This window comes from Heloderma suspectum, chromosome 16 (genome assembly GCF_057233095.1).
Source record: "Heloderma suspectum isolate Gila_16-S chromosome 16, 16-S_ref, whole genome shotgun sequence".
NCBI lineage: Eukaryota > Metazoa > Chordata > Lepidosauria > Squamata > Helodermatidae > Heloderma > Heloderma suspectum.
Genome location: NC_139473.1, coordinates 18,412,827 through 18,439,501, shown reverse-complemented (window position 1 = coordinate 18,439,501; position 26,675 = coordinate 18,412,827). Strand labels below are relative to the sequence as shown.

General features: G+C 49.7%; 1 protein-coding gene across 4 annotated transcripts in view; it reads left to right on the top strand.

Annotated features, from left to right (window-relative positions):
- The first annotated feature begins 2,586 nt into the window (after positions 1–2,586).
- Positions 2,587–26,675, top strand: part of ATP2A3 (ATPase sarcoplasmic/endoplasmic reticulum Ca2+ transporting 3) — a 170,164-nt gene continuing 146,075 nt past the window's right edge. Inside the window, exon 1 of one of the 4 annotated variants that reach the window (XM_084823057.1) lies at positions 2,587–3,216. In XM_084823057.1, coding sequence (XP_084679183.1) covers positions 3,099–3,216 — 118 coding nt within the window. In that variant the 5' untranslated portion in view covers positions 2,587–3,098. Of the gene's footprint in view, positions 3,217–9,490; positions 26,162–26,675 lie in introns of those variants that run through there. The other 3 variants (XM_084823056.1, XM_084823060.1, XM_084823061.1) reach the window with 3 other exon arrangements.

Below are 26,675 nucleotides of genomic sequence, written 5' to 3'. Positions count from 1 at the left end.
ATGCAGACAACCCGACGGCAACTTTCCGTTAGCTCCTGCCGCCCCACTTCTGTTCCCACCCGCCTGCCTCCAGCCTGCTTTTGTACCATCTCACCTGATGAAGGGATTTGGAGATCTCAAACATTTGCTCCGTTTTCGAGACCTTTGCACTGGCCTAATAAAACAGGTATCGCAGTATAAGGATTTTGGAATGGTTCCCCAGACAACTCGTGGATTTAAACAGAAATCACATCCAAACAACCTAATGCAATTGTACAGCGCAGTTGCCCTGCTAAACCAGGCAAATGTCCAGCTGGTCCTGCATTATGTCTCTGACGGGGGCCAGCCACGTGCCTTGGGAAGCCCAGGAGAAGGGCATGAGGGCAAGTCCCATCCACGAGTGTTTGTCTCCCATCAGCTGGGATTTTTGAGGTAGACTGCTACTGTACATGGAGGCTTTGTTCCTAAATATCCTTGCTAATAAAAAGAGGCGCGCCCTGGAAACCTCACAAGGTGGCAGCTAATTCCTCTCTTTTGCCCCCCAGCATATCATACTCAGAGATATAGTCTGTCTATACAAGGAGGCTCTATTCATGGACAGTTTTTATTATTTGTTACATTTATATCCCACCTTTATATCCAAGGAGACCAAGATGGTATACACGATCCTGCTCCTCATTATCACAACAACGCTGTGAGGTAGGTTAGGCGGAGAGTCAGTGACTGGCCCAAAGTCACCCAGTCAGCTTTGTGGCCCAAGTGGGGACTAGAACCTGGATCTCCCACATCCCAGTCCAACATTCGAACCACTACACCACACTGGCTCTCTACTTCAAACCATCAAATGATCTACTTGTAGTTTCTGATTGCTCCTAAGGGGAGTCCAAAAATTCAGGCCATGGTGTGGATCTAGGCAGTGTGTTGTAGTGGCTAGAGTGTAGTGGGAGATCCAGGTTCGAGTCCCCACTCGGCCATGGGGGCTCACTGGGTAACTTTGGGCCAGTCACAGACTCTCAGCCCAGCCTACCTCACAGGGTTGTTGTTGTGAGGATAAAATGGAGAGGAGGATAATGTAAGCCGCCTTGGGTTCCTTAAGGAGGAAAAAAAGTGGGACATAAATGTAATACATAAATAAAATAAGCATCAACCATCCAGTTCTAGCAGTTTCCATCTCCACCAGGACCAGGTCTTTGGTGAAGCTGACAGCTCTTGATCGCCCATTCCAGATCAAGGCATCCCAAAATCCTTTGCATTACAACAGGGAACAATCTATTGCTGCTGGGAGGATTCATCCCCCCCCCCCCTGTGAGGATTGCAGCTAAGCTCAGAGGGAACAGGGACATCTCAGGGGGATGGCAGGTGACCTCAACGTCCCTGCTAGCCAAAAAATGTCGGGGCTGCAGCCCTGCGAGCCCTGGTTCCACTCCACCACTGTACCCAACGGTGTCCCTTCATATTCTTTAAACCGTGGTGTGGCAGACAGAAGTCCAACAGGTGCACCTTTCTCCTGCAACGAAGAAGGGAAGCGTTGCTTGCAGTGTTTCGGCCTGCCCTGCCGTGCGGAAGAGCGAGGCGACCTCCTTCCGGTGGGGTGGCCGGGGGAAGCGAAGAAGACAGGAATGGGCTTCCCCCAACAGTGCAGCGAGGCGATGTAGAGGATCCTTCCCCAGGACAGCACCCTCAGATGGGCAGGCGACAACTTCCCCACCCCTGATCTAACTACATCGCTGGACCGGCTCCAGACAGCATCACAGAGAGGAGGAAGGGAAGGGATGAAGGCAGGAAGCGGGGAATGTCCCAGCAAGGCTTTTCAAAGACTTGGCCCCGGAGGGGGAGGAATCGTCGTTCGCCGTCCCCGGTTCTGGAGGGCCCTTGGGCAAGAAGCGTCTTTGGGCCCCCTCCCTCAGCGACCAGCCCTCCTTCTCACCCCCGCTGTCACCAGCGGCTCCTGCTCCGCCTTCTCATCACCGCTGCCCTCTGGGCCGGAGCGAGGGGCAGGTGAGCAAGCAGGCTGCGAAGGGAAGAGGAGCCACTCCAGGGGTGTCTGTGGGCCCCGCTGGGTTCGGCGTCCTGCCAAGTGCCCGACCGACCGTGGCTGCTCCTTCAGGCAGCAACAGGTCTTGCACCCCCACCGTTAACGGTGTGCGTGAGCAAGGGGCTCGAGGGTCTTGCAGGCCCCTACTATTCTATGATTCTGTGAAGGGCGTGGCAGGCGGAAACCCAACAGGTACAGCCCCCTCCAAATTGCTGCAGCCATGGGAAATCCCTCTGTAAAATAATAGCAACAACAGTAATACAAATAAAAATAAAGGCACAGGTGGGTGGGCAGAAAACACGGATTTTTCAAGAGCCCGCATCTTCCCGGGGGTCGGACTCGACGGCCGCGTAGGCCCCTTCCAACCCCACTATTCTATGAGTCTATGATTCCCGGTCCGGGGCGGGGGGGGGTGTCCGGGGGCGAGAAAGAGTCGAAATACATATGCAAATCAGGACGCCCCCCTCGGCCAATGGCAGAAGGGGAGGGAGGCGTCCCGGCCGCGACGGAACCAATGGGGAGGCGGCAGGTAGGTTGTGAATGGCGAGGGGGGGGAGCGCCGCGATCATAAGCCCGTTTCCGAGCCGTCGGCGGGGCTGGAAGGAAGAAACCCCCAGCGGAGGAGCTCCGACGGGCGGGCGGCCCGGTTGATCGCGGCGGCGGCGGCGGCGGCGCGCTGCTAAGCTGCCGGCCCGGAGGGGGGGAGGCCAGGCGGGGAGCAGGCGGGGGGGGCCGCGGCCACAGCTCCGCAGCCGCGGCGGAGAAAGTAACTCGGCGAGGCGGGGCATGGCAGCGGCGGGCCGGGCGCGCGTCGGCCCCTGCGGCCGGGCGCGCCGGCTTTGAGGCGAGCAGGGGGCAGAAGGCGCCCCGGAAAGGCGGACCCCGGGCCCGGCGGCGGCGGACGAGCAGCGCCCCGCGGGGAGACCGGGGCGCCGCCCGCCGCCTTCGCTCGGCGGAGGCCAGGGCGCCCCGAGCCGCGCAGGCGGCGCCCCCTGCGCCCCGCTGCGGGGCCGGCCGGCCGGCGGCGAGGCGCGGCGCGGAGCGGAGCCCCCGGCGCCTTCCCGCCCGCCGCGCGGGAGCCGGCATGGAGAGCGCGCACAGCTCGACGGCCGAGGAGGCGCTGCGGCGCTTCGGCGTGCGCGAGAGCTGCGGGCTGAGCGCCGAGCAGGTCCGACGGCGCCGGGAGAAGTACGGCGCCAACGGTGAGTCCCGGGGACGCGCCGCGCCCGTCGCGCGGGGAGGCGCCGGCCGCGGGCGGCGCGGGGCGGCCGGCTCAAGGCGGGAGGCGCCTGTGCGTCGCGGGGTGGGGATGGGGAGGCCGCGGCCGGTGTTGCCCTCTGAGGCTTGGAGCACGCGGGGCTGGCCTTCGGCGCTCCGTGGGCGCCTTTCCCCGACCAGGTGCCTTCCCAAGGCGTGGCACTACAGCGCCTAGCATCCCCCGCCGCCTATGGGTGAGGGTGTGTGTGTGTGTCGTGGTGAGGAATCAGCCGAGACCACCCTTTCCCCAGCCTGGTGCTTTCCAGATGCCTGGGACTACAACTCCCAGTATCCCCAGCCCCATATGGGTAAGGGGTGTGGGTGGTGGTGGTGGTGGGGAGTCGGTTGAGACCACCCTTTCCCCAGCCTGGTGCTTTCCAGATGCCTGGGACTACAACTCCCAGTATCCCCAGCCCCATATGGGTAAGGGGTGTGGGTGGTGGTGGTGGTGGGGAGTCGGTTGAGACCACCCTTTCCCCAGCCTGGTGCTTTCCAGATGCCTGGGACTACAACTCCCAGTATCCCCAGCCCCATATGGGTAAGGGGTGTGGGTGGTGGTGGTGGTGGGGAGTCGGTTGAGACCACCCTTTCCCCAGCCTGGTGCTTTCCAGATGCCTGGGACTACAACTCCCAGTATCCCCAGCCCCATATGGGTAAGGGGTGTGGGTGGTGGTGGTGGGGAGTCGGTTGAGACCACCCTTTCCCCAGCCTGGTGCCTTCCAGATGTATTCGACTACAACTCCCAGCATGCAGGCTGGGGGACGCTGGATGTTGTCGTCCCAGCGCATATGGAGGGTTCCAGGTTGGGGAAAGGTTGGGGATTTTGAGCACGGTCAGCCTTGCACCCTTTTTCCTCTCAGTTCCTCCTGCAAGCCCACAGGTAGAAAACTTCCGCTCTTGCTGCTCCCCAGCGGAAGCAGGGCTTGCAGGGTAGACTGCCTCAAAGCATGCAAGTTCACAACATTAATAGCCATTAAAGGCACAGTCCTATGTATGTTTAGGCAGGGAAAAAGTCCGACAATCCTATGTATGTTTAGGCAGGGAAAAAGTCCGACAATCCTATGTATGTTTAGGCAGGGAAAAAGTCCGACAATCCTATGTATGTTTAGGCAGGGAAAAAGTCCGACAATCCTATGTATGTTTAGGCAGGGAAAAAGTCCGACAATCCTATGTATGTTTAGGCAGGGAAAAAGTCCGACAATCCTATGTACGTTTAGGCAGGGAAAAAGTCCGACAATCCTATGTACGTTTAGGCAGGGAAAAAGTCCGACAATCCTATGTACGTTTAGGCAGGGAAAAAGTCCGACAATCCTATGTACGTTTAGGCAGGGGAAAAAGTCGTCATACAACTCCTAGCATTCCCCAGCCAACCATGCTGGCTGGGGAATGCTGAGTGTTGTAGGACTTTTTTTTTTCTGTTTAAACATGCATAAGATTGCACCCTAAAAGGCTTATCCTCCCATGAGTTTGTTCTAATCCCATTTAACCCAGCATCCTGTTTCCATCAGGGTCACCTGCATGCTTCCAGGGGAGCTTGCAAGGGGCAACAGCCCTCCCCTCTTGTTTGTCTCCACTACAATTTACAGGTATTCTGTCCTTGAACATGGAGGTTCCACTCAGAGTTCTCTGGTGTGTGTGTGTGTGTGTGTGGGGGGCTGGGGTCTACAGCTTGAGAGGTGGCTGGATTTAATGACGCTTGTGAGTATAAATTGGGTTCAGGAGGCTGTATCGGTGCTGTGGGGTAGAGTTCATGTGGGCTAGGGGAGTTGTTGATAAAAGAGAAGAGGCAGGGCAGGGCAGGGCGCGGCACTTGGGTGTGTTGGAATCTACCTGGATGTAGGAGCGTTGGTAGGCACTGAAAAGATTTGGGCCCAGGCCCATAGGACACAAATCTGCATATGCTAATTTATATTAAAGAATTTATTTAAGTTTTGCAGGAGGCCAAGCCAGCCAAATAATTTCCCATCCAAAGCATCTCAAATAAACCTGGCCTAGATCACCCCAAACCAAAGGAGAAAGGATTTTTCTAAGCTTAAATGCCATGCAAGACGATATGTATTTGGGGGTGGGGGAGAGGGGTATGTGTGCTGCAGCACGTGGGAAGGGGGGAGTCCACGCTTCCCTTCCCTCCTGCAATCACCCTTGAAAGTTGCCCCCTGCGTGGCAAGTCCCCTGAGAAGAAACCCATCCTTTGGCACGAATGGAGACTCGGATCTAATGGGTACCAGATCTGTTTCACTTTGGGAAATAAATTTGAGGCCCAGGCCCATTGGGCCCATGCCTAGCAGTACCCCTGCCTGGAAGGGCGAGCGAATAAGAGGCGCTTGGAGATGGGGTTGTGAGTGCACCCAAGTTTAGGGTAGAGAGGGGACCTGGACTGGGGGAAGGCGTCCCTCTGTATGGGACAGCTCTCTGGGACTTTGGAGGCTTGTTTCTGGTTGCAACAGGGGAAACCGCTTGGTTTTAACGGCACCTGTTTCTAGCATCGGACATGGCGGCTGGTGTGGGGTAGGTGGCCTGAGGTTGGGGTTTGGGCTGCCTTCCCCAACCTGGCACCCTCCAGATGCCTTGGACTACAACTCCCATCACCCTGTGGCCATGCTGGTTGGGGCAATGGGACTTCTAGTCCAACACATCTGGAGGACGTTCAGTTGGAAGTAGATGTGTTGGACTACCATTCCCATCATCCCCATGACCATACTTTGTGGGGTGTGATGGAACTTGCAGTTCAGCACATCTGGAGGGCATCCATTTGGAGGAAGATGTGTTGGACTACAACTCCCATCATCCCATGGCCATGCTGGTTTGGGGTGATGGGACTCGCAGTCCAACACCTTTGGAGGGCATCTGGTAGGCAGTAGATGGGTTGGTCTACAACTGCCGTCATCCTTGTGGCCCTGCTGATTCGGGGATGGGGGATGGGACTTGTAGTCCATCACCTCTGGAGGGCAGGGAGAGATCAGCTGGAGATGGGCTGCTGAGAGTGACTTGGGTCCTGAGGACGTTTAGGTTGGGGAAAGGGGGCATCTGAATAAATAGGGTGGGTGGGAGGCGGGGTGGTCTGGGCATGGCAGTTTCATTTGGGGACACCTGGACGATAGAAGTGTGTGCGTGAATGTTGGATCAAGTTAAATCATTAGGATGAATTAGCTGGAAGAATTGGGGCAGCCGTCTTCACCGGTGGTGGCTGGTGCCCGTTGAGGCTGGTGGAGCGGAGGGTAGGGCAGGCGCTTAATATCCTGCCGGAGGAGTACAGGCGAAGACCACGTGTGGCACTTGGAAGCAGAGGAGCAGACGGACCTGGTTGTGGGGGGACCCCTCTTCAGGAGGCCACTGCCCCATTTGCCCCCAGTATTGCCCCTGGAGCGGACTCCAACTGTTGGCCCATCTAATCCAGTATTTACTCTGGCAGCGGCTCTCAAAGATCTTCTCCAAGTCCCACCCGCTGAGATCCTCTTAACTGGAGATCAAACCTGGAACCTTCTGCATGCAAAGCCGCCCCTCCCTCTCCCCTCAGGGGGGCTATTGGCACCTGATCACCACAGAAGGACGGCGTGTTTTGCGGTTGTTGCACGAGCAGCATGGAAACGCCGCTTCCGGCGTCTCCCGCCTGCGCAGCGGGAGGGCCCAACTGGCGCTCTCCCGCAAAATCTCATCTGCCTCCCCGCTCCTCTCCTGCTAGGCCAGCCTCTCCCAACCTGGGGCCCTCCAGATGTTTCACCCATCATCCACTCTGCCCATCATCCACATGGGCAATAGTCAGTGCTGATGGGAGTTGTAGCCTGAAGCGCCTGGAGGGACCCAGGTTGGGGATCAGGTCACTAAGAGACAAGGATGGATTGGGGGCGGGGGGCTTAATTTGGTCAGACAAGCTGGTGGGAGCAAAGCTGTTTGGCTGCATGATTAGGGGTGCAAGAGGGGCTAGGTGAGGGTTAAGTTACATGGGGGGGAGGATGTGAAAGTGTGGTGGACCTGGGATCAGCCTCTGGCTGGGATGCAGAAGAGTGGTAGATGAATTCGCAAGCGTCTGTGAACATATGACACTTATGTAGCCGCCTTATACTGGACCAGAACAATCCATTGCTCTGTCTAGTCCAATATCATAGGTAGGACTGTAGCTCAGTGGTAGAGCAGCTGCTTTGCATGGCGAAGGTCCCAGGCTCGATCCCCGGCATCTCCAGGTAGGGCTGGAAAGCTTCCTGCCTGAAACCCCGGAGAGCCGCTGCTGCCAGTCAGTGCTGGCAATACTGGGCTAGATGGACCCAGGGTCTGACTCGGGATAAGGCAGCTTCTGATGTCCCTGTTCCTAAGCATCGGCTGAGCACCGAAGCCGAGGGCTCTGCTCTCGCGGCCATCAGGATAAGTCGAGGGGCTGGAAAGGTTGCTCATTTTCAGGCGCATTTCTTCTTGCTCTCGCAGGAAGGTTTAATTAGCTCTCCTAACCATTTGTTCAATGCATGGAGGTGAGCTGGCTCCCATGATCCTTGGGACGGGCTGCAGCTCAGCGGTGGAGCACCCGCTTTGCATGCAGAGGGTTCAGTTCCCAGCTATCTCCAGGTAGGGCTAGGGAAGAAGGGTCTGTCTCAGCAGAAGGCAGCTTCCGATTCACAATTCACAACCATGAGGACTAGAATACCTTATTTTTAGGGGAAGGGCTGTAGTTCCGTGGTAGAAGCTCTGCTTTGCATCCGGAAGATCCCCAGCTCAGTCCCTGGCAGCATCTCTAGGTAGGGCTGGGAAAACTCCTGCCTGAACCCCTGGAGAGCCGTTGCTGCTAGTCAGTGTCGGCAATACCAGGCTAGATGAACCCAGGGTCTAACTCAAAGGCAGCTTCCTGTGTTCTTAATATTGTCTGCTCCGGCCTTCCTCAACCTGGTGCTCTCCAGAGGTGATGGACTACAGCTCCTATCATCCCCAGACAACATGTTGGCAGGGGTGATGGGAGGTGCAGTCCAACACATCTAGAGGGCGCTTGGTTGGGGGAGGCTGGTTTATTCTCGAGTGGCGGCATCAGCTCTCTGGCACTTCAGGCGTGTGTCGTTTTTCAGCACCTAATGTTTTTTCACCGGCGATGCCAGGGGTTAAATTTGCTTAGGGATTTTGCGGGGTGGGCAGAGGGAGGTATGGATTGGGCCACAGCCTTCCCTGGCCTGGTGCCCTCCAGCTGTGTTGGACTCCATCTCCCATCATCCCCAGCCAGCATGGCCACCGGAGGGCACCAGACCGGAGAAGAGGGGGCTCAGGGATAGTAGTTGAAGCACAGTACTTGGCAGGAGTGGGGCGCTAAAGTTTGTGTAAGTGGGGTGTGCTTGGAAGGGTTGCGGGGGGGGGGTTCCTGCGGCAGTTGAGAGGTGGGTTCAGTGGCTGCAGGAGGGTCTTAACTGTTCTCCTGGCATGGTCGGGCCAAGAACTGGCAGTCTGTAGCTTGGATCCTAGTGGCGGGGAACCCCAAGGGCTCAAATTCAATTTTGAAGCAGCTCTCAGGGGTGGGGTGGGGGGTCATTCCAGTGGTGTGGGGGACCAGGGGCAAAAATAAATACCAGCATATTTTGCTTAGAGCTCTTCCGGCCAGTAACTAAGCCTTAGGAGAAGCATTTTGACCTTTTAGAACAGGGAAAGCTGGGAAACCCCCAAACTACTGGGGAATGGATGGGGCCAGGGGATGGGGTGTGAGCATCTTTGGAACCTTGGAAGGATTGGGATCCCATGGCGGAGGGTTCCTCCCCCCGCCCCCTGTTATATCCAGAGCTCTGTCGAACAGACATGTCCTCCACCTCGTTTCCATGATTTTCCGCGTTTGCTCTGTGACTGTTGGCTGGGGCTGCTTGCGCTCCAAAAAAACAGGCATGTCACCCTCTCCTCCTTGGTGGACAGCCCATGACTGTCCCCCTCCTCTCTGACTTTTCTCATTTAAGACCCGTCGTCAGGGACTTCTCCACTCTGTCCAGTGCCTAACACCTGCAGGCTGAAAATAATTGTGGAAAGAAAATGTGCATGCGTCCAGTGAGCGCCAAGCTAGACGTGTGCTACCTCCTTGCCCAACTTGGTGTTCTCCGGATCTTGTGGACATCAACTCCCATGGCCGGGAATGCTAGGAGTCATAGTCCAAAACATCTGGTTGGGAGGGACTGGGGTAATGGATCTGAACTTCTAATTCTGTCTTGGATTCCAAAAGAGAACAACTGAGTCCAAAAAATGGCTCATATGTTTTTTTTTTAGCCATCTCTCTGTGTCTGTGCCCGAAATTTAAACTCCAGTATCTCTCTCGAAGATCGCTGATCTCTCCGGCCTTGCCCTGTAGGTAAATTACTCATTCAAGAAAACCTCTTCTGTTGTGATGGCGTGTTGAGTAAAACGTCAACCAACCATCCCTTACTGTTAGCAAGCAATCAGCTTCACAAGCGATGGTCCCCCCAGCAACCGTTAACAATATAATTTTAATATTTATAGTGTGCCTAAATTAGGCTAGGAATTTGATTAGAGCTATCACACGCACAGATCTGGGTTCTTACAGCCAAGCGAGAAGTGATGTTAAATGTGTATTTGCATTTAAGGTGCAGTTTAAAAAACAAATAAAAAATGCAAATAACATTTGCTGTGAGGGACATAATTTTTAGGGCCACAGCAGGCAAATGGGGTGGTGGGGGTTAATCCTTTCCTCCCCTGCTGTGGTCCTTTCTGCTGAAGATGAAATTTGCAATGGGGGGGAATTCCCCCCCCCCCCCGCTAACAGTGGAGTTCTAGGATAAAAGTGAAAAGGGTTGCTCGGTGTATCATCCTTACTTATAGAAAACTTCTCTAACGTAATCTAAAACAGGGGTGTTGAAACTCAGGTCTGTGGGCCAAATCCATCCTGTTAGGGTTCCTGATTTGGCCCTCTGGAGTTCCCCGAGATGGTTATGGTCTTTCCCCTGACCACCAATTGTTTGGTAGTTTTGCAGCTTTTGTTCAGACTTTCCCCCTTCTAAAAGGTTGAAATGCCTTTCCCGAGACTGGGTTACTGGCCGTAAGAACTTTCAGCTACAGTATGCTCATATTTCGGGCATTTGCCCATTTTGTCTTCGGGGGCACTCACCACTGGAGTACGGCCTCCGAGAACTTCTTCAAAATTGGATTTGGCTCTTGGCTTGGAAGAGGCTTGACACCCCAGATTTAGAACTTTTATAATAATTCAGCACATTTCTTAAAAAGTTGGTTGGATTGGTTCAGGGTAACGATCGACAGATGTATGTAACTGGTATCACAACCAAACCCAGCGCTACCTAGAGATGCTGGGAACTGAACCTGTGACCTACTGCATGCAAAATAGGTGCTATGGTTCTGAGCTACAGCCCTTCCCTGGCACCAGGCTGGGGAAAGCTGGCATAGAGAACAGGGCCTTTTTGGTGGTGGAGCCAAAGGTTTGGAATGTCCCTTTTTGCAGGGATCAGTTGGGCCTTGTCATGTTCAGTTGGATGATAAAAGCCCACTCGTTTAAGCAGGTGTTTATTGCTTTAGCGGCTTGTTGCTTTTTGAAGAGCATGCTTACAGACGCTATTATAATGTTGTTACCGAGTAGATGTTTTTACTGCAGAGTATTAAGAAATTAAGCATAACTGATTAACCAGTGGAGGTTGGTGACTCCGATGTCAGTAGGGCAGTAAATCTGCTCCGGGTTTCAGTCAGAACCAGTCAGGACTCTAAAGGAGCTATCCAAGGTGCTTCGGCACCTTGGATAGCTCCGTTAGAGTTCTGACTGAAACCTGGAGCGGATTGACCACCGCACTAACATCGGAGTCACCACCCTCCGCTGCCATTAACCACTGATTTTGTTTAAGAAGTGTTTATAGGAAAGTGGGACAGCATTGTATTAAATACGTTAAATTTTAAATTGAATGGCCCAGGTAAGCATGGAGAAGAACAGGAGTGAAGGGACAAGTCCATGACCTCGACTTGCCCTGGCTACCAGCTTGCCTAAGTTTTTCTAAAGGCTTGATGGAGGAAAATTTGGTTATCCTTATGCAAACAAGGGTGCAACTGACCACTGAGAGAGTGCATAACTGCACCTGAGTCAATATTTGTCTAATTTTGAGGCGCCCGTTGGAAAGGTCCTTTCAGCCCAAACCAGTATTTGCATATGCAAATAGCTTTGATGGAGCTGAAGTGAAAAAGCGTGTGTTGGAAGATATTAAACAGATGGAGGGAGAGATGTGGTAGGGTTTAAAAAAAACACAAAAGCCCCAAACCGTGCACACACAACAACCCTGTAAGCTAAATTGAGTTTCAGAAGCAATTTGTGATCATCTGGAAATTCTTTTTTTAGTGGCTGCATGGTGTGTGTGTGTGTGTGTGTGTCCCCTCTTAAAGGAAAATGACTATTTATTGTCAGTCGATAGAGCCGACAGGTCTTTGCTGTGGCGGTACTTTTATGACGTGTAGAATTCCTGTTCCTTTTCCCTGGATGGTTTTGGTACCCAGAAGCGTCTCCCTCCTTGCATTTCTTTTTCATTTATTTCATTTATTAGATTTCTATACCGCCCCATAGCTGAAGCTCTCTCGGCGGTTCACACACATTAAGATTGGAGGTGATCGCACTATCTGCTCCTCTGAAAGGGGGAAATGAGTTCAACATTCCACTATCAATCACCAAGAGCAACTTCGGCTTGACCCCTGAAGATTATTTTTGCTCTACACTCAAGAGGCAGAGAAGTTGCATGTCATAACACAGGCTGAGTGAGAGACTTTCAGGCTGGCAACTCCTGTACTCTGACCCATGCACAACAGGGGTCGGGAACCTGCTCCGGTCCTCTGGGGACATGCAGAAGGGCATACCCCTTTCCTCCAACCACTAGGCATGTGGTGGTACGCAGTTTTTCCTCCAGTGTAGAAGGTTGAACTGCCTCCCGTAAGGCTCAGTTACTGGCCGTAAGACCTTTAAGCTATAATATGCTGGTATCTTTCACATTTGCCCCCACCCTTTTCCTGTTAGCCCCGCCCCTTTGGCTTTGGCCCCTCCCACCACTGGAGCACAGCCCCCGAGAACTTCTCAGAATTGAAATTTGGCCCTCGGGTTGAAATGGGTTCCCCCCACCCTTCCAATCAGCGGAGTGGCGGCTACGGTGAACGAGGCCTGCAACCCGGCGTGCTCTCACTGGGGAGGCAGGCCGACTGAACCCGGTGGGACAATCTTCTGGGGAAACATGCTTAGCATGAGAGTGAACCGTCCCGGCCAAGATCGGACACTCTTGAATCGCCTCTAAAGTAGAGCTGTGCACAAAGGGCCTCTCAGAATTCTCCAGCCTATTTGTGGGCAGAGAAATTGGGGGGACCATTTCACCGACTCTCTCCTAGGGGAGGAAAAATCCTCCAACGGTTTCTCACAGGTAGGGCTCACGATGGCAGGGGCTGTAGCACAGCATATTTCTTTTTTTGGGGTTTATTTCACTGCTTCTGTTAAATGACAACAGCCTCAACTGTGTTGAGGCTCCCGCTTTTCCGAAGCAGAATTTTGAATTCCTTTTGGTGGCATTTTTGAGCTTACCGAATCCCTGCAAGGTGGCCGAGGGGGCTGCGTGTATTTTCTCTCTCGATTACGCATCTTTCCGTTGCTCTGCAGCCTCCCAGGCCACCTGCACTTCCTGAACTGAAAAGGGCCCATGGGAGGAATGGCCTCCTGTTGTCTTCCTCCTGATGGCTTTAACTGAAGTGTGGGAAGCCGAGGAGGCTACAGGCTGCCACAGAGATTGTTGTACAAAGACAGGACACTCACGCACACTCCTCAGCCACCTCTCAAGTAAGGTAAGCGCAAGAACCCCAAACCCAACCCATGAGAATTTCTCCGAAATTTCTCTTCAAATTTCTTTTCGAAAGCAATTTATTTTCTATCAGATTGAATGAGAATGGTCGGAAACAGTGTGGGAGACATTTTCGGCACGGCACTACTCCAAAGCTATTTTGGGCTTTACGGTCCAATAGCAATGTAGGAGGACCGTGGAAATGACAGCAAGATGATCGGCAAAGAAATTCTTGGCTAAGAACATACAAAGCTGCCTTATCCTGAGTCAAAGCACGGTTTGGTCCATCTGGCTCGATATTCTGTACACCAGGGGTGTTGAACCTCAAGCATGTGGGCCAAATCTGGCCCTTTGGAGGTTCCAATCCAGCCCTCCAGGGTTCCCCTGAAGGCCCCGCCCCTTTTCATCCACCAATCATTTGCTGATTTCCTGGCTTTTGCACATCCCCCTCCAGCCTAAAAGGTTGAGCTGCCTCTCTGAAGCAGTCAGGGCTTTCAGCCAAAATACTCCGAAGCAGTAAGGGCTTTCACCCACCACTGGAATGTGGCCCTTGGTACCTTCTCCGAAATTGGCAGTGACTTTCAGACAGGGCTCTTTGCCAGGCCTTCCTGGAGATGCTGTTGATTGAACCTGGGAACTTTTTCATGCAAAGTATGCACTCTAACCCTGAGCTATGGCCCTTCCCTTATAGATAAAGTAAGGTTCCAGTCCTCATGGCTCTAAATAGTGGGCAGATTGAAATAGGAACCTAGGCAGCTGCCATATCCTGAGTTAGACTCTTGGTCCATCTCACTCAGCATGGCCTGCTCTAGGAGCAGCTGTCCAGTGCCTGCCAGGATTGACCTTTTTGTATGTCTCCTACCTGGAGATGTCAACCTGGAGACCTTTTTGCATGGGAAGCATGCGCTCTGCCACTGAGCTACAGCCTTGTTGGTCTGCAGAGGGAAATCATCGAACCTTCGACCTGCGGTAGGTCACTGCGCTTCATTCAGTCCTTTTGGGTTCAGTTGGTAAGTTGAACCAGCCGAAAATCTTTCAGATGCCTAAACCCCGTGTCCCTGGCTAATCGGGCGGCATGTTTTAAAGAGATGTTGATTGCTTTCAACATGGGAATGTATACTGTAAATACTGCAGAGGGCATGTTTCTTCTAAGGGAGTGCCTGTTGGGTCTCTTATAGATTGATTGATTGATTGCATTTATACCCCGCCTTTTTTCCTCTTGCAAGGAACCCAAGGCAGCTTTCATTCTCCTCCTCCTCCCCATTTTATCCTCACAACAACAACCCTGTGAGGTGGGTTGGGCTGAGAGTCTGTGACTGGCCCAAAGTCACCCAGCAAGCTTCCATGGCCAAGTATATGGATGATCTCACTGCAGTCTGCCTTCCCCCCTGCAAGATTGTTGCTTTATTACCACCTACATTCATGCAGACTCTTTAGAAGTCAGTTAATCAATTAATCTAGGAGGATTTTTAAAAATCTTGTGACAGCGCTGCTTATTTTATTTTATTACTACATTTCTATCCCACCTTTTCCCTCTTGCGAGGAACCCATGGCGGTTTATGTGATACTCCTCTCCGTTTTATCCCTACGACAACCCTGTGAGGGAATTTAGGCTGAGAGTCAGTGACTGACCCAAAGTCACTTAGCGAGCTTCATGGCCGAGTGGGGACTAGAACCCAGACCTCCTGAGTCCCAGTCCAATGCTCTAACCGCTACACCATACTGGCTCTGCAGCTTATGGGGCTTATACCACATTGTCAGTAATCACAGAGTTGGAAGGGACTTCAAAGGCGATATAGTTCCACACCCTGCCAATGCAGGAAATCCACCTCTAAGACGTGCCTGACAGGGGGCCACCAACCCTCTGCTTAAAAACTTCCAATGTAGGAGGATCCACCACTCCCCGAGGGAGTTCCATTCCACTGTCAAATGGCTCGTACCATCGGAAGTTCTTCCGAATGTTACCCTCTGAAGCAACAAACTGGTTCGGTCATCTACGTGCGAGCAATTCAGATATTTAGTGATTGCGATCCTATCGCCTCTGAATAATCTCTTCTCCAGGTGTAACCTATCTTTACGCTACTGTCAGTATCTGAGACTGTTCTCCGAGGGAGGTTCGGAGGTGTGTGACAAGGGAGAGGGCCTTCTGGGTGGTGGCCACCCAACTGTAGAATGCTCTCCCCAGTGAGCTCCACCTGGCTCCAACATTGTCATCGTTTTGGTACAGGCTTTCCTCTACTCTCAGGCATTTGAAGGCATATGATGGGCCATCAGTTGCTGGGTTTTTTAATGTTGGTTTTTCGTTTTGATCCGGTCCTGGTACTTCTACTGTTAATTGTTCTTAACTGTTCTAAAATTTTATATGTGAAAGTTTTCACATTATTTAGCATTTTGCGAAGTGCCTGGAGAGCTTTGGCTATTGGGCGGTATAGAAAGGGAATGAAGGTGTGAGAGAAAAAAATCAGTCTTTCCTCATAGGAGTGTGTCTCCTGGTCAGTCACCTTCTTTGCTGCCCTCCTCTGGATGCGTTCCTGTTTGTTGATATCCTTCTTAAACCGTGGCACCCAGAACTGTATACTCTAGCCCTTACAACAACCCTGTAAAGCTGCTTGGGCAGTATTAGCCCTTTATTACAGATGGGAAAGTTGAGGCTGAGAGAACTTGGCCAGCTGGATAGCAGACATGGGTCAGATTACTTATGGAAAAGTGGACTAGCTTTAGAGGCTGCAGCGATGACCCAAAATGGGCAAATAATACTTTTGGGCAGGAAGGGAAATGTAAGAATTAACTCCTTGGGTTGGATCCAGGCTTGGTTGTGCTTAGAGTAGACCCCTGAAATCAGTGACCCCTGAAATCAATGGGAGTTAAGTTAGGCATGACTAACTTAGATACCATTGATTTAATTTTTTCCAAGTTTTCTCCAAGTATACCAGTTTTCTCCAAGTATACCAAAGGCTGGATCCAACCCATTGTTTGAAAAAGGGGCTCTGTAAAGTTTTGTTATATCAGCGCAGAGAATTACGAAGGAGGCAAGAATGCCGTATCTTATTTTGAAAGAAGAGAATGAGTTTTGAAACTGAAACTAAAGCTGGTGTGTGTCTATGTGTATATCTAACACACACACACACACACACACACACATGCACACACACACACTATAGCAGGTACAGGAGACCCAATGCATATTGGGACATGGCTAGGGGACTTTAACCCTTTGGTTGTATGAATTGTTAGTCCTACTTGGAGTAAACCCATTGCAATGAATGGGACTTAAGTTGGTTATGAGAAATTGAAATCCCTTTCATTTCAGTGGGCTTTATTCTAACACTGGATGCAACCCTTTGTCACCCACAGTAGTTGCAATCCACGGTGAGCGCCCCATATCTGCTGTTTGCATTGGAAGAAAACCTACTGTTAGCACAAACGGGTGCTTATCTTTCCATGAAAATAGCATGCAAGGGTGGCCTGATCCAGCCTGGGACCGCAATGGTATGGAGGGATAATGGCTTAAAGTCCCCTAACCTCTCAGACATGCGCACCCCCCAGCTCCTGATACAGATGGGGGTTGCTTAGTTTTGGAAGCTATCCATGCAGTCACCAATTGCATGAATGGATGGCCTCTCCTCTAGTTCAACCTTGAGCAAGCATGCACAGGATTGCCCTGAAAGTAGGGGCATTGCGAGGCCTGGGCCCTGGATCTCTTTCCCAAGGCCTTGAGCTATTTCTCAGAGCTCTAAGTATCAATTGTTATCAACGGAAGTGTTTTTCTTGGTTCAATTGCCATGTAGGGGGCAATTTTCAAGGGGGATTCCAGCTGTGAATAGTTAAAACCCTTAAATACAATATTGTACATGATATAAAAGCCAATGACATACAAACATATAGGCGGACCGTGTGCACACACATACACGCACACACCCAATACCCAAACAATTAACAATTTCAATAAGAAATCGCATGACCTGATATGCTGCCAAATGCCTGAGAGGAGAGGAAGGCCTTAACCTGGCACCAAAAAGATAACAATGTTGGCACCAGGTGAGACTTGCTGGGGAGATCATTCCATAATAAGGGGCCACCACCGAGAAGGCCCTCTCTCTTGTTGCTACCCTCCAAGCCACCCTTGGAGGAGGTACCTCGGGGGGGGGGGCTTAGATGAACAGCGTAGCGTGCAGGTAGGTTCATGCCAGGAGAGAGGCGCTTAATTGCATAACAATTAAGATTAGGGAAAAAAAACCTTTGATGCCAATGGAAAGCTTGCCCATGAATCTTTTAAATACTTTGCAACACCTTTTCCTGCAAGGTTGCACTTGCATGCATGCTTACCCAGGAGCAACCCCATTGAACAGAGTAGAAATGCTTGAGAGTAAACATGTATAGGATTGGGATGCACATCCTCTTGGAAGCAATGGGACTGAACATTTTTTGCAGCTATATTTCATTGTTTTTTTCAATGACTGACATGAGCTGGATTTGGGCCAGGCGTTTGAGGTCCCCCTGCCCTTTGGGGTTGAAGATTTCTCCCCCCGCCCCATTTGACAATATGTAATCTCATTGGTGCAAATGAGAGATGACTTGTTTACAATGGATGATTTTGTTGTTAAAGTGGAGTCCATCTATAAATTACTGGCATTCCTATTGTAAAAAAAGAAAATAACCATGTTCCTTTGGAATGCCATTTATTTGTCATTCTGTAATTAAAAGGAGGTTGCAGCTCTCCCGGCACGCTTTCAAAAAGCAAATTTAGCCAATCTGAAGTGAATCGTCATCAGCCCAAATGCTTTTTGGGAGGCAGAAGCTTTGGCTAGAGTTCAGCTGGTGGCAATTTATCACCTAAAAATCTGGCTGCAGGAATCTTCCCTGTTCATAATCCTTTGGACACTTCAGATTAGAGCTCTCGACTTTCTCCACCCAATTTGTAGGCACGTAGGATGTCCAGGTCTCCTCTTTTACAGAGGACAGTCCTCTGTTTTGAAGGCATCCTTTATTTGAAGGCCTGTCCAATCCAAGTCCAGTTTAGAGATAAAGGACCATCAGAAGGAACAGCTGGGCCTCGAAGTTACCCATCAACCGCACTAGGACTGCAAACTGAGCACTAAACTAACTAGAGCTCAGGTCACTAAAACAGCACCATTCTTCCTAAATTTGCATCTATACATATAAATTAGCATATGCAAATTTTATGCAAACAGGTATCCTCTTTTTGTGATGACGTTTTTCCTCTTTTTGGTGAGCGACCACCGTAGCGGGCAGGCAGAGACACTAGGGGGTGGGGGACCATTTTAGCAAATTTCTCCAGGGGGAGGAGAAATTGTCCAACAGTTTCTCAGACATGGGGCTCCCTCTTACCACTTCCCCATTAGTAGCGCAGCGGCTCCCCCCCCCATTTTTTCCCCTGCTCCTGCAAGTAGCAGAAACTGGCCATTCTTTTGCCTGGCCAAACGTCGGCCGCCTACGCAACATTTTACATTCTCCATAATGCCTCAGTCCTAGTATCATTCTGAAGCATTTTGTGCGTGTGGGGTGTGTGAAGGAGTGGCAGCTGCTGCAAAAGATGGTGGAGAATACTGGGAGAAAATCTGCTAATTTCACTGTTAACAGAAACAAACGCTGACGGCTTTAATGCATGGCTTTCAATCTTGTGTTCCAAATTCTCCGCTGGAGGAGACTTTGCTGTTTTTCAAAGTCTTGCAAACAAGTAATTACCCAGGGGGTGTGGAGTGGTGTGTCCCCCCTCATTTTTAAAGCCACATTTGTTTTTGTTTTCACGTTAATTTCAATAGAGACTCATCTGTCACCTTCTGGTAACTTCGGTGTTTTCTATCCAAATGGCATGAAATTTGCAAGCTTTCTACCGCATCCCCTGGGACATCCAACATACCAAATTTCAGATAGGTTGGACAAAAGAGCTCCCATTTTAGAGGCAATTAAATTAGGGTGTGTAGCTTTTCATTGCTTGCAATGGAAGACCTACCTACTCCTCTTCTTCTGCTTATAACTTTGGTGTTTTCCTTCCAAACGGCAAGGAATTTTCAGGCCTTCTGTTATTCCCTCTCCCTCCTCACTCGTATCAGACCTGACCAATTTCAGACAGATCAGTTGGAGGGCCCTTAAGTAAAATGAAGGTAAAATAACCTTTTTTTGTTCATGTCTTTTAGCTTGTAAGCCTATGGGCATGGAGTGCCAACTTATTGATCCTTGTAAGCCGCTCTGGGAACCTTTCATGGCTGAATAGTGGGATGAAAATGCTGGAAATAACTAAATAATACATTGAACAGACACACTGTGCAATCCTATGCTTCTCACGTGTAGGGATGTATGGATTTTGGTAAATCCATTCTGTCTGTGTTTTGCAGATTGTCAGAAGCCTTTCGTTCAGTCATTTGGTCATAGACAGAATCTTTTTCTTTTTTTTTTTTAAACCAGAACTTCATTATGCTTGCGCTAATGCGTATTAGTGCACTTGTTCAAATGCACTAATCCGAATTAGTTAACTTGCGCTAATGCAAATCAGCACAAATCCTTCTCAAAAGTGAAAAACCCTACTGCAAGTTGGGAAAAGCCCATCTGCTGCAGAATCTACAAGTCAGATTCAGTTAAATCTGAACTCCTTTGAATCCATTTTCTGCTTGTAATGTAAAACGAATGTGGATGCATTTATTTTTGTTTTGAAACAAATGCTCACCCCATGGCCGAAACAGTGGTGGTGCTATCCAGTGCAGGTCTATTCAGAAGTAAGTCCCATGATGTTCAATGGGGCTTACTTACTCCCAGGCAACCGTGCATGGGATTACAGCCAAAATCTCTCACTTGGCCCATTTGACCACATATGATTATGCTAGTCATTTTTGTGGCCCCAGAGTTCAAAGAAGCATTTTGGAGCTTGTGGTCACCTAGAGATGGCTGCTCTCGCTACTGTCAATGTAGCTTTTTTTTTTTACAAGCGTGGTGCTTTGCGGCAGTCTCTCGAGGTTGACAGCTTTGCTTTGAAAGAGTGGGTGAGTTGGCAGCTGAACCAGCAATATATAGATTTATTAAACCCTTTTTAAAAAGAAGTGATAAATGGTTGCTAGGAAGAAATTGTGCGCTTCTTGCATAACTGTGGGTTGTGTTCTTTTCTCCCCCCCGCAACTCCCCTCCATCCATGGTGCTTTGTTTTGAACTGCCCACTAAACAACAGAACAGTTTGATCTGTATAACATGCTGGGTGGGACAAAGCAAGCCTTAACAAATTAGTTTGCGGTCCTTTCAGATAGTCTTTGGCTTTCCCCTCTTTTTCTGCCATGCTGGCAGAAAGAATTTTGGCTTCTAGCAGACCAGCCAAGAGCTGTATTAGATGCTCTGCAGAAATGGGCTTTGGAAACTAGCATCGGAGGCTGCAGCCAGGTGAGGGAGAAGCTGCTTTACCCTTTTTCCTTCTCCATCCCTTGTTCAAGCAGGATTGGGCTCTCCAAACTGCTCTCTTCATGGGAGGATGAGGGGTGGGAGGTGCAGAGAAGTATGACTATTGAGCAAAAAACAGGAGGCAAAAACAGTTCAGCAATCCTCCCCAGGAACTGATCCTAGCCTCCCATGCCATTTTTCCATTTCAGACAAAATATTGGGAGGCTGTTTGTTCTAAACCTGTCCTGAAGGTCCCCCCTGCCCCATCTGTGTCACACACACAAATTTTCAGCTTCTTGAAGGGGAGGATGTGAAATTTCTTTGACATTTTTGGAATAATGGAGGCTGACCTTAATTTTAAAAACTGAAACATGTTTTCTAAAAAGCCTTGTGGCAGCACTGAACTGCTGCTCTGCTCTGCGCACTTTGCCCCGGCAGTGAAAAGTGATGGTTTATGGAAGTTTAAATATATATATTTTTAAAGCCTCACCACAGCTCCAGCCTCACCACAGCACTCTCTGCTTTCTCCCTCCTGCTTCTAGGTCCAGAAACCCGTGGGAACGGGACCTGGAAGTGGCAGGAAGGAAGGAGCGACCCCGTGCGTGGCTCTTGAGCATGGGCGGGGGACCAGTTTTTGGCAAAGAGCTGAACTGATCTTACTGGAACCCCTGCAGGACAGATGACACCCGTGGGGGTGGTCACAGCCATGGAGGTCATCGCCCTGCCTGCTTTGCCTTTCTCCATGCTGCGGGGGGCATGGAGAAATGGTCTCACCAGGTGCTGGGAGGACCCCAAATTGGTCCTGTTGCTCCAGAGGGCAGGAGCAGAAGGGATGGGTGGACATTGCAGGGAAGCAGATTTTTGGCTAAATACTAGGAGAAATGTCCTAATGGGAAGAGCTGTTTGATAGTGGAACAGATGGAAATTGCAAGATTGCTGCATCAAGCCGGTGTGTGTCTAGATGACCTCTAAGCCTTAGAGCAATGGTAAGCCAACCCAGGGACGTGGGGTGTTTCTGAAATAGGTTCCTGTTGGCACAGAAAAACATGGGTTCAAAGGAGTGGTCTAGTGTGGTGGTGCTCAGCTCCCTCCTCTGAGTTGTACTCAGTCTTTTGGGCAAGTTCCTTGTCCTTTGCCACACCTCACATGGCAGCCATTTTGTGGTGGTGCTCAGGACAGTTTCTGAAATCACCAAATGTGCTGAAAAAGGTTGTTGGCCCCTGATCTCACGTCTCTTCTGACACCACGATTCTATGACGCTCGCTGGTAGGGGATTAAGGTGAAAGCTCTCCAACATTTCCTCGACTCCCCTCCTCAGTAACTGATATTCCATGGCTTAGGGATGTCAGAGAAATCTGCAACGGAACCAAATGAGTTTGAATTTTCATGAATCTGACCTGCGGATTCCATTCTGGACCAGCTTTACCCCTGTCGGGCGGATTCCTCAGACTTGCGGATGGGTTTCCCAACTTTCCTGGATTTTGTGCAAATTTTGTCTTAGAAAAAATATGCAAAATAAAATAAAATGTGCATTTCTCCCATAGGCTAAAGCATGGAAATGGGCATTTGGGGGGAATTTGCGAAGTTTTGCATGTGCGAATGTGTGCAAATGCGAGTTCTGGCCTCGCTATTTCTGTTCTCCCCCTTTCTCTTTAACTCACTTTTGACTAGCCAGGCCCCCACAGTAGCCATTTTGTGACTAGCCACATACTCTGTGCGTGCCATTTTGTGGTGGCGCCCACAACAGTTTCTCAAATTCCCAAATGTATCCATGGGTCCAGAAAGGCTGAGGACCCTGTACTACTGTTTTCATTATGGCATCCATCAAGGAGGTGTTAAGTAGGTTATCCATCTGTGAATGTGGACCTATATTTGCGTGTGGGAGGAGGCTAGGAGATCAGCATTTTTGGTTTTGTGTACACGTGGTCAGGAAGCAGCTGTGACTTATACAAATCCCTCACCGAAACAATAATAATAATAATTACTTAATGTTTTGATAATGTATTTAAAATATTTTTGGACAGCCTGTCAGGGCAGGCTGACAACAAGAAAACAGACGGATACAGTAATAAAACAGCGCAGATTCAATAACAAACACCAGCAGTAAACCTCATTTAGCTTGGGCAGTGCTACAAATCTACTACAAAACTTAATCGCAGGAAGGCCAGAGTGAAAGAGTAAGTCTTTGGGGCCTTCCTAAAAGTCTGCAATGATGGGGCCTGATGGCAACCCAGTCCAGAGGTGTGGGGCCACTGCGGAAAAGGCCCTTTCTTGTGTACTTGCCCTCCTAACGTCTCTCAAGGTGGGCAAGAGAAAAGGGTCTCTCTTGTGGTTTTCAAAGCACAGGCAGGCTGATATAAGTGAAGGCGGTCCTTCAGGTCATTTGGTCCCAAACCAAATTATATACCGTCTTTCCACAGATGTCACCAAGGTGGGGTACAACCAGTATTAGTGGCGGCAGGCAGCCACGCAACAGACCCATGGCTTTTTTCTTAGCAGGGATGCTGAGGTCATCTACCGCCCCGCCCCCCGAATTCGTTGTTCCTTCTGAGCTTAGCTACAGTCTTCACTGTACCTCAGGGCAAATAGGTTTTCCTAGAAAGAATATCTTTTTGTGAGTGTTCCGTCTTGCGATGCAAAGTATTTTGGGGTGGTTTGGTCCGGAATGGGCAATTAAGACCCATCCGATATACGGAACAGCTGCTTCTGGCGGAGATGAAAAGTGTTGGAAACTGGGTTGTTGATATGGATCAACAGAGCAGCCTACGTTTTTGGATTCCCCTTAAGGGCGTGGCGAGAGGATCCGTCATGATGAGCATCTGAACTTCCAAATTGACCACTACACAGCTGTGTGCAGAACTCCAAGTCAAATAGCGGAAGTCAAAACCACATTAAAACATGGAAATAACAGTAACACCACTATTATAGTATCGTCAGTTCTGAAGTATTTAGCTTCCTGGAGTGGCAGAAAAAGAAGGAAAAACACCATTAAAATGTAACCCCCCCCCCAACTTCCTGACTCATCTGGCTCAGCTTTCTGTTCTTCTGCACGTCGCCCACTTTCCAGCCCCTGACGTGCACACTTAAATCGTCTGATTCATAAACATCCCCCCCCCCCATCTCTTCTCCCATCTCTCTTCTTCTTTGGAGAAATCCTGATCAATTCAAATGCCTCGGATGGTTGTGAATCTGTGCAGACCCTAAGCTCTCTTGTTCAGATGGGGCAAGGAGAAAGTCTTTTGTGCTGGCACTGCGCTGGCAGGAGTCTGTCCTCTCTCCCGCCCCCCGCCCGGGTCCCTAATGCCAAACATCAATTGGGAACATAGAATAGATGATCCTTGCCTGGGAGCTGACTGTTAAGTTTCACCTTACTTATTTATTACCGTTCCATACTGTCCAGTAGCCAAAGCTCTGTGAGCACTTCACAAAAATCAAATCCAATGTAAAATATAACAGCTTAAAACTGCGATGTAAAAGCGCAACCAGAATAAAACCTAGCAGCAATGCAGAGATTTAATATAAAATGGCGGATTTAAAACAACAAAGCTAAAAGACTAAAATGCCTTGGAAAATAAAAAGGTCTGCCCCTGGTGCCAGAAAGAGCACAACGTAGGTGCCAGGCAAGCCTCTCTAGGGAGCTCATTCCACAGCCAGGGGGCCGTTAGTGGGGGGGGGGCTCCCCCACAGCAGGGGCTCCCCCACAGCAGGGGCATAACTCTGCCCCCCCCCCAGCCTACCAATCTCCCCTGGCTTCAAACAATATGTGCTGCAAAGCTATGCGCTGGTTAGGGAAGTCTGCCAGCTAGTGGCCGTAGATGTTACTGCCTTATTAAAACACACAGACACATTTAAATTGCATTTTAGAAACAAAATAACCCCGAGGCGTGTGCCCCGAGGTTCCCCTTAGGATACCAAGCTTCAGCTGTCTAGGTTTCATGGTCTTGGCTCTAGGGTGCTGACGGATGGACAGACACATATTCTCTTGCATTGTTACAGATTTTATCATCTTGCATTTCTTATTACCAATGAGCTGTCGCCTTTTCCCAATGGGGGAAATTAGGAAAAGCCAGTCTGCTGTGGAACCCTCAGGCTGGATTCATAGAAATCCAAACTCCGTTGAATCTGTTGCAGATTTCTCTGACAACCCTAATAGGAAGCGGCCACGTACTGAAGTCAGATTCTTGCTCCGTCTGGCCCAGTACCATCGACACCGACTGGCAGCAACGGCTGTCCAGGGTTTCAGGCAGGAATATGTCCTGTCCTACCTGGAGATGCTGCCGGGGGTTGAACTGGGGATCTTCTACATGCAAAGCCGGGATTCCACCACCGAGCTACAGCCCACGTTCAGGATCACTAAGCAACATTCCCTGGGTCCAACTTGCTTATACACTATTGCATTGATAACATTACTGAATTGCTTCTTGGTAAACAATACCCCAAGCAATTGTGCAAGTAGCAGAACAGACGAAAAGCAATATCCACATAAAACGATAATTGTACCTAGCAATTAATATAAACCACAGCTGCTGATGGCAAAACTCCTGTCATTGCAATCACCAATAACTGTCTTTGAAATACTTTGCTAACTAACAGTAATCCTTGGCTGTCCCTCATTTTTTGGTTGTTGTTTTTTTTTCATTTTCTGATTGTTTTAATCTGCATGATTCAAGTTAAGTCTGTAAAAGTGTCGTGGCAAACGTGTCATTTGGCTAAAAGGCAGGGTAAAAAAAAATTGAATACATAAATTTATAAAGTGTAGATGCTTTGTAAAATAGGTGGTGGCACCAAAAAAGTTGTGCCTGTGTCTGAGCCAAGGAGACCTGTTGTTTCCCTGAGTACCCCCAGATTCGGCTCAGTCTTACACAGTTTTCTTTCATGGTTGTGTGTACGGTTAATACTGTCAGATGCCCGTAGGTTTGTTCCTTTGTCAATGTGTAATTTCTTTGAGAAATATACACTTCAGGCACAATCTTATGCATGTTTAGACTGCAAAAAGTCCTACAATCCTATGCATGTGTAGACTGCAAAAAGTCCTACATCCTTATACATGTGTAGACTGTAAAACGTCCTGCAATCCTGTGCATGTTTAGACTGCAAAAAGTCCTACAATCCTATGCATGTTTAGACTGCAAAAAGTCCTACATCCTTATGCATGTTTAGACTGTAAAAAGTCCTACAATCCTATGCACGTTTAGACTGCACAGTGTCCTACAACGTCCAGCATTCTCCAGCTAGCCACTGTGAGTTGTAAGACTTTTTTCTTTCTAAACATGCATAGCGTTGTGCGTTAAGTGTATATTTTTTTTTAAGAAGAAATAACACATTGCTTCATTTGTCACTCTCTTATCTCTTTGAAATGGCAGGCTGGGGCATGCTAGGAGTTGTAGCATTTTCTTCTGTCTAAACATGCATGGGATTGTAGGACTTCTGTCTAAACATACATAGGATTGTAGGACTTTTTCTGTTTAAACATGCGTAGGATTGTGCCCTTACCTATTCAGGAATTTAGAGCATCGTGCTTTTCATTACAGCATCACACGTGTGTGCTTTAGTTGTTGCATCTGTTTGTTCCTTAGCCTCATAGTTCCAGTGGTCTGACTCAGAAGTATAAGGCAGCTTCCCATGTTCCTAAAGGTCTTTTGAGGTGGTCTTTTGAGGTGGTCTTTTGAGCGGAAAGGAATTGGACTAAATCGTTGACAAGCCCTTGTAACTTTACGAAGGCATCAACAAACAGGTATGAACTTCACGGCCCTGCTGCAGAGAGCGTCTGTGGTTTCTTGAGTGTTTCCATGACGCGCTAAATGTGTTTGTAAGATTCATTCTTCCGTAGGATTAAAAAACCTCTATAACCGTTTTCGCGAGAAGCTGCTGGAGCTAAACTTGGCCGCCTGCCAGTTGTTTCTCAGGCTGTGTGGAAATATATATATATTATCAAGTCTTCTTAATTTCCTTTTTGTTCAAAATAATCATTGTGGCTTGGGGGAAAAGGAAGGCTGAATTTAGTTTGCCGTAACGATGTGGGGTGGGGTGGGGTGGGGTGGGGGGGAAGCACACACAGCTCACTAAATCGCCTGGTGCTTTCCTGAACGTTTGAAAATGCTCCCTTAAAGCCCAGATCAGAAACGCAGCTTGGATTTATCCTGCTAAGTCACCGGAGTAGTCCTTTGGCACAGGGGGTTGAGAGCTGAGCGTTTTCCATTAAACCCAGGAGTCCAGCAAGCTCCCAGTTCAGGGCGCGATTTCTCTCC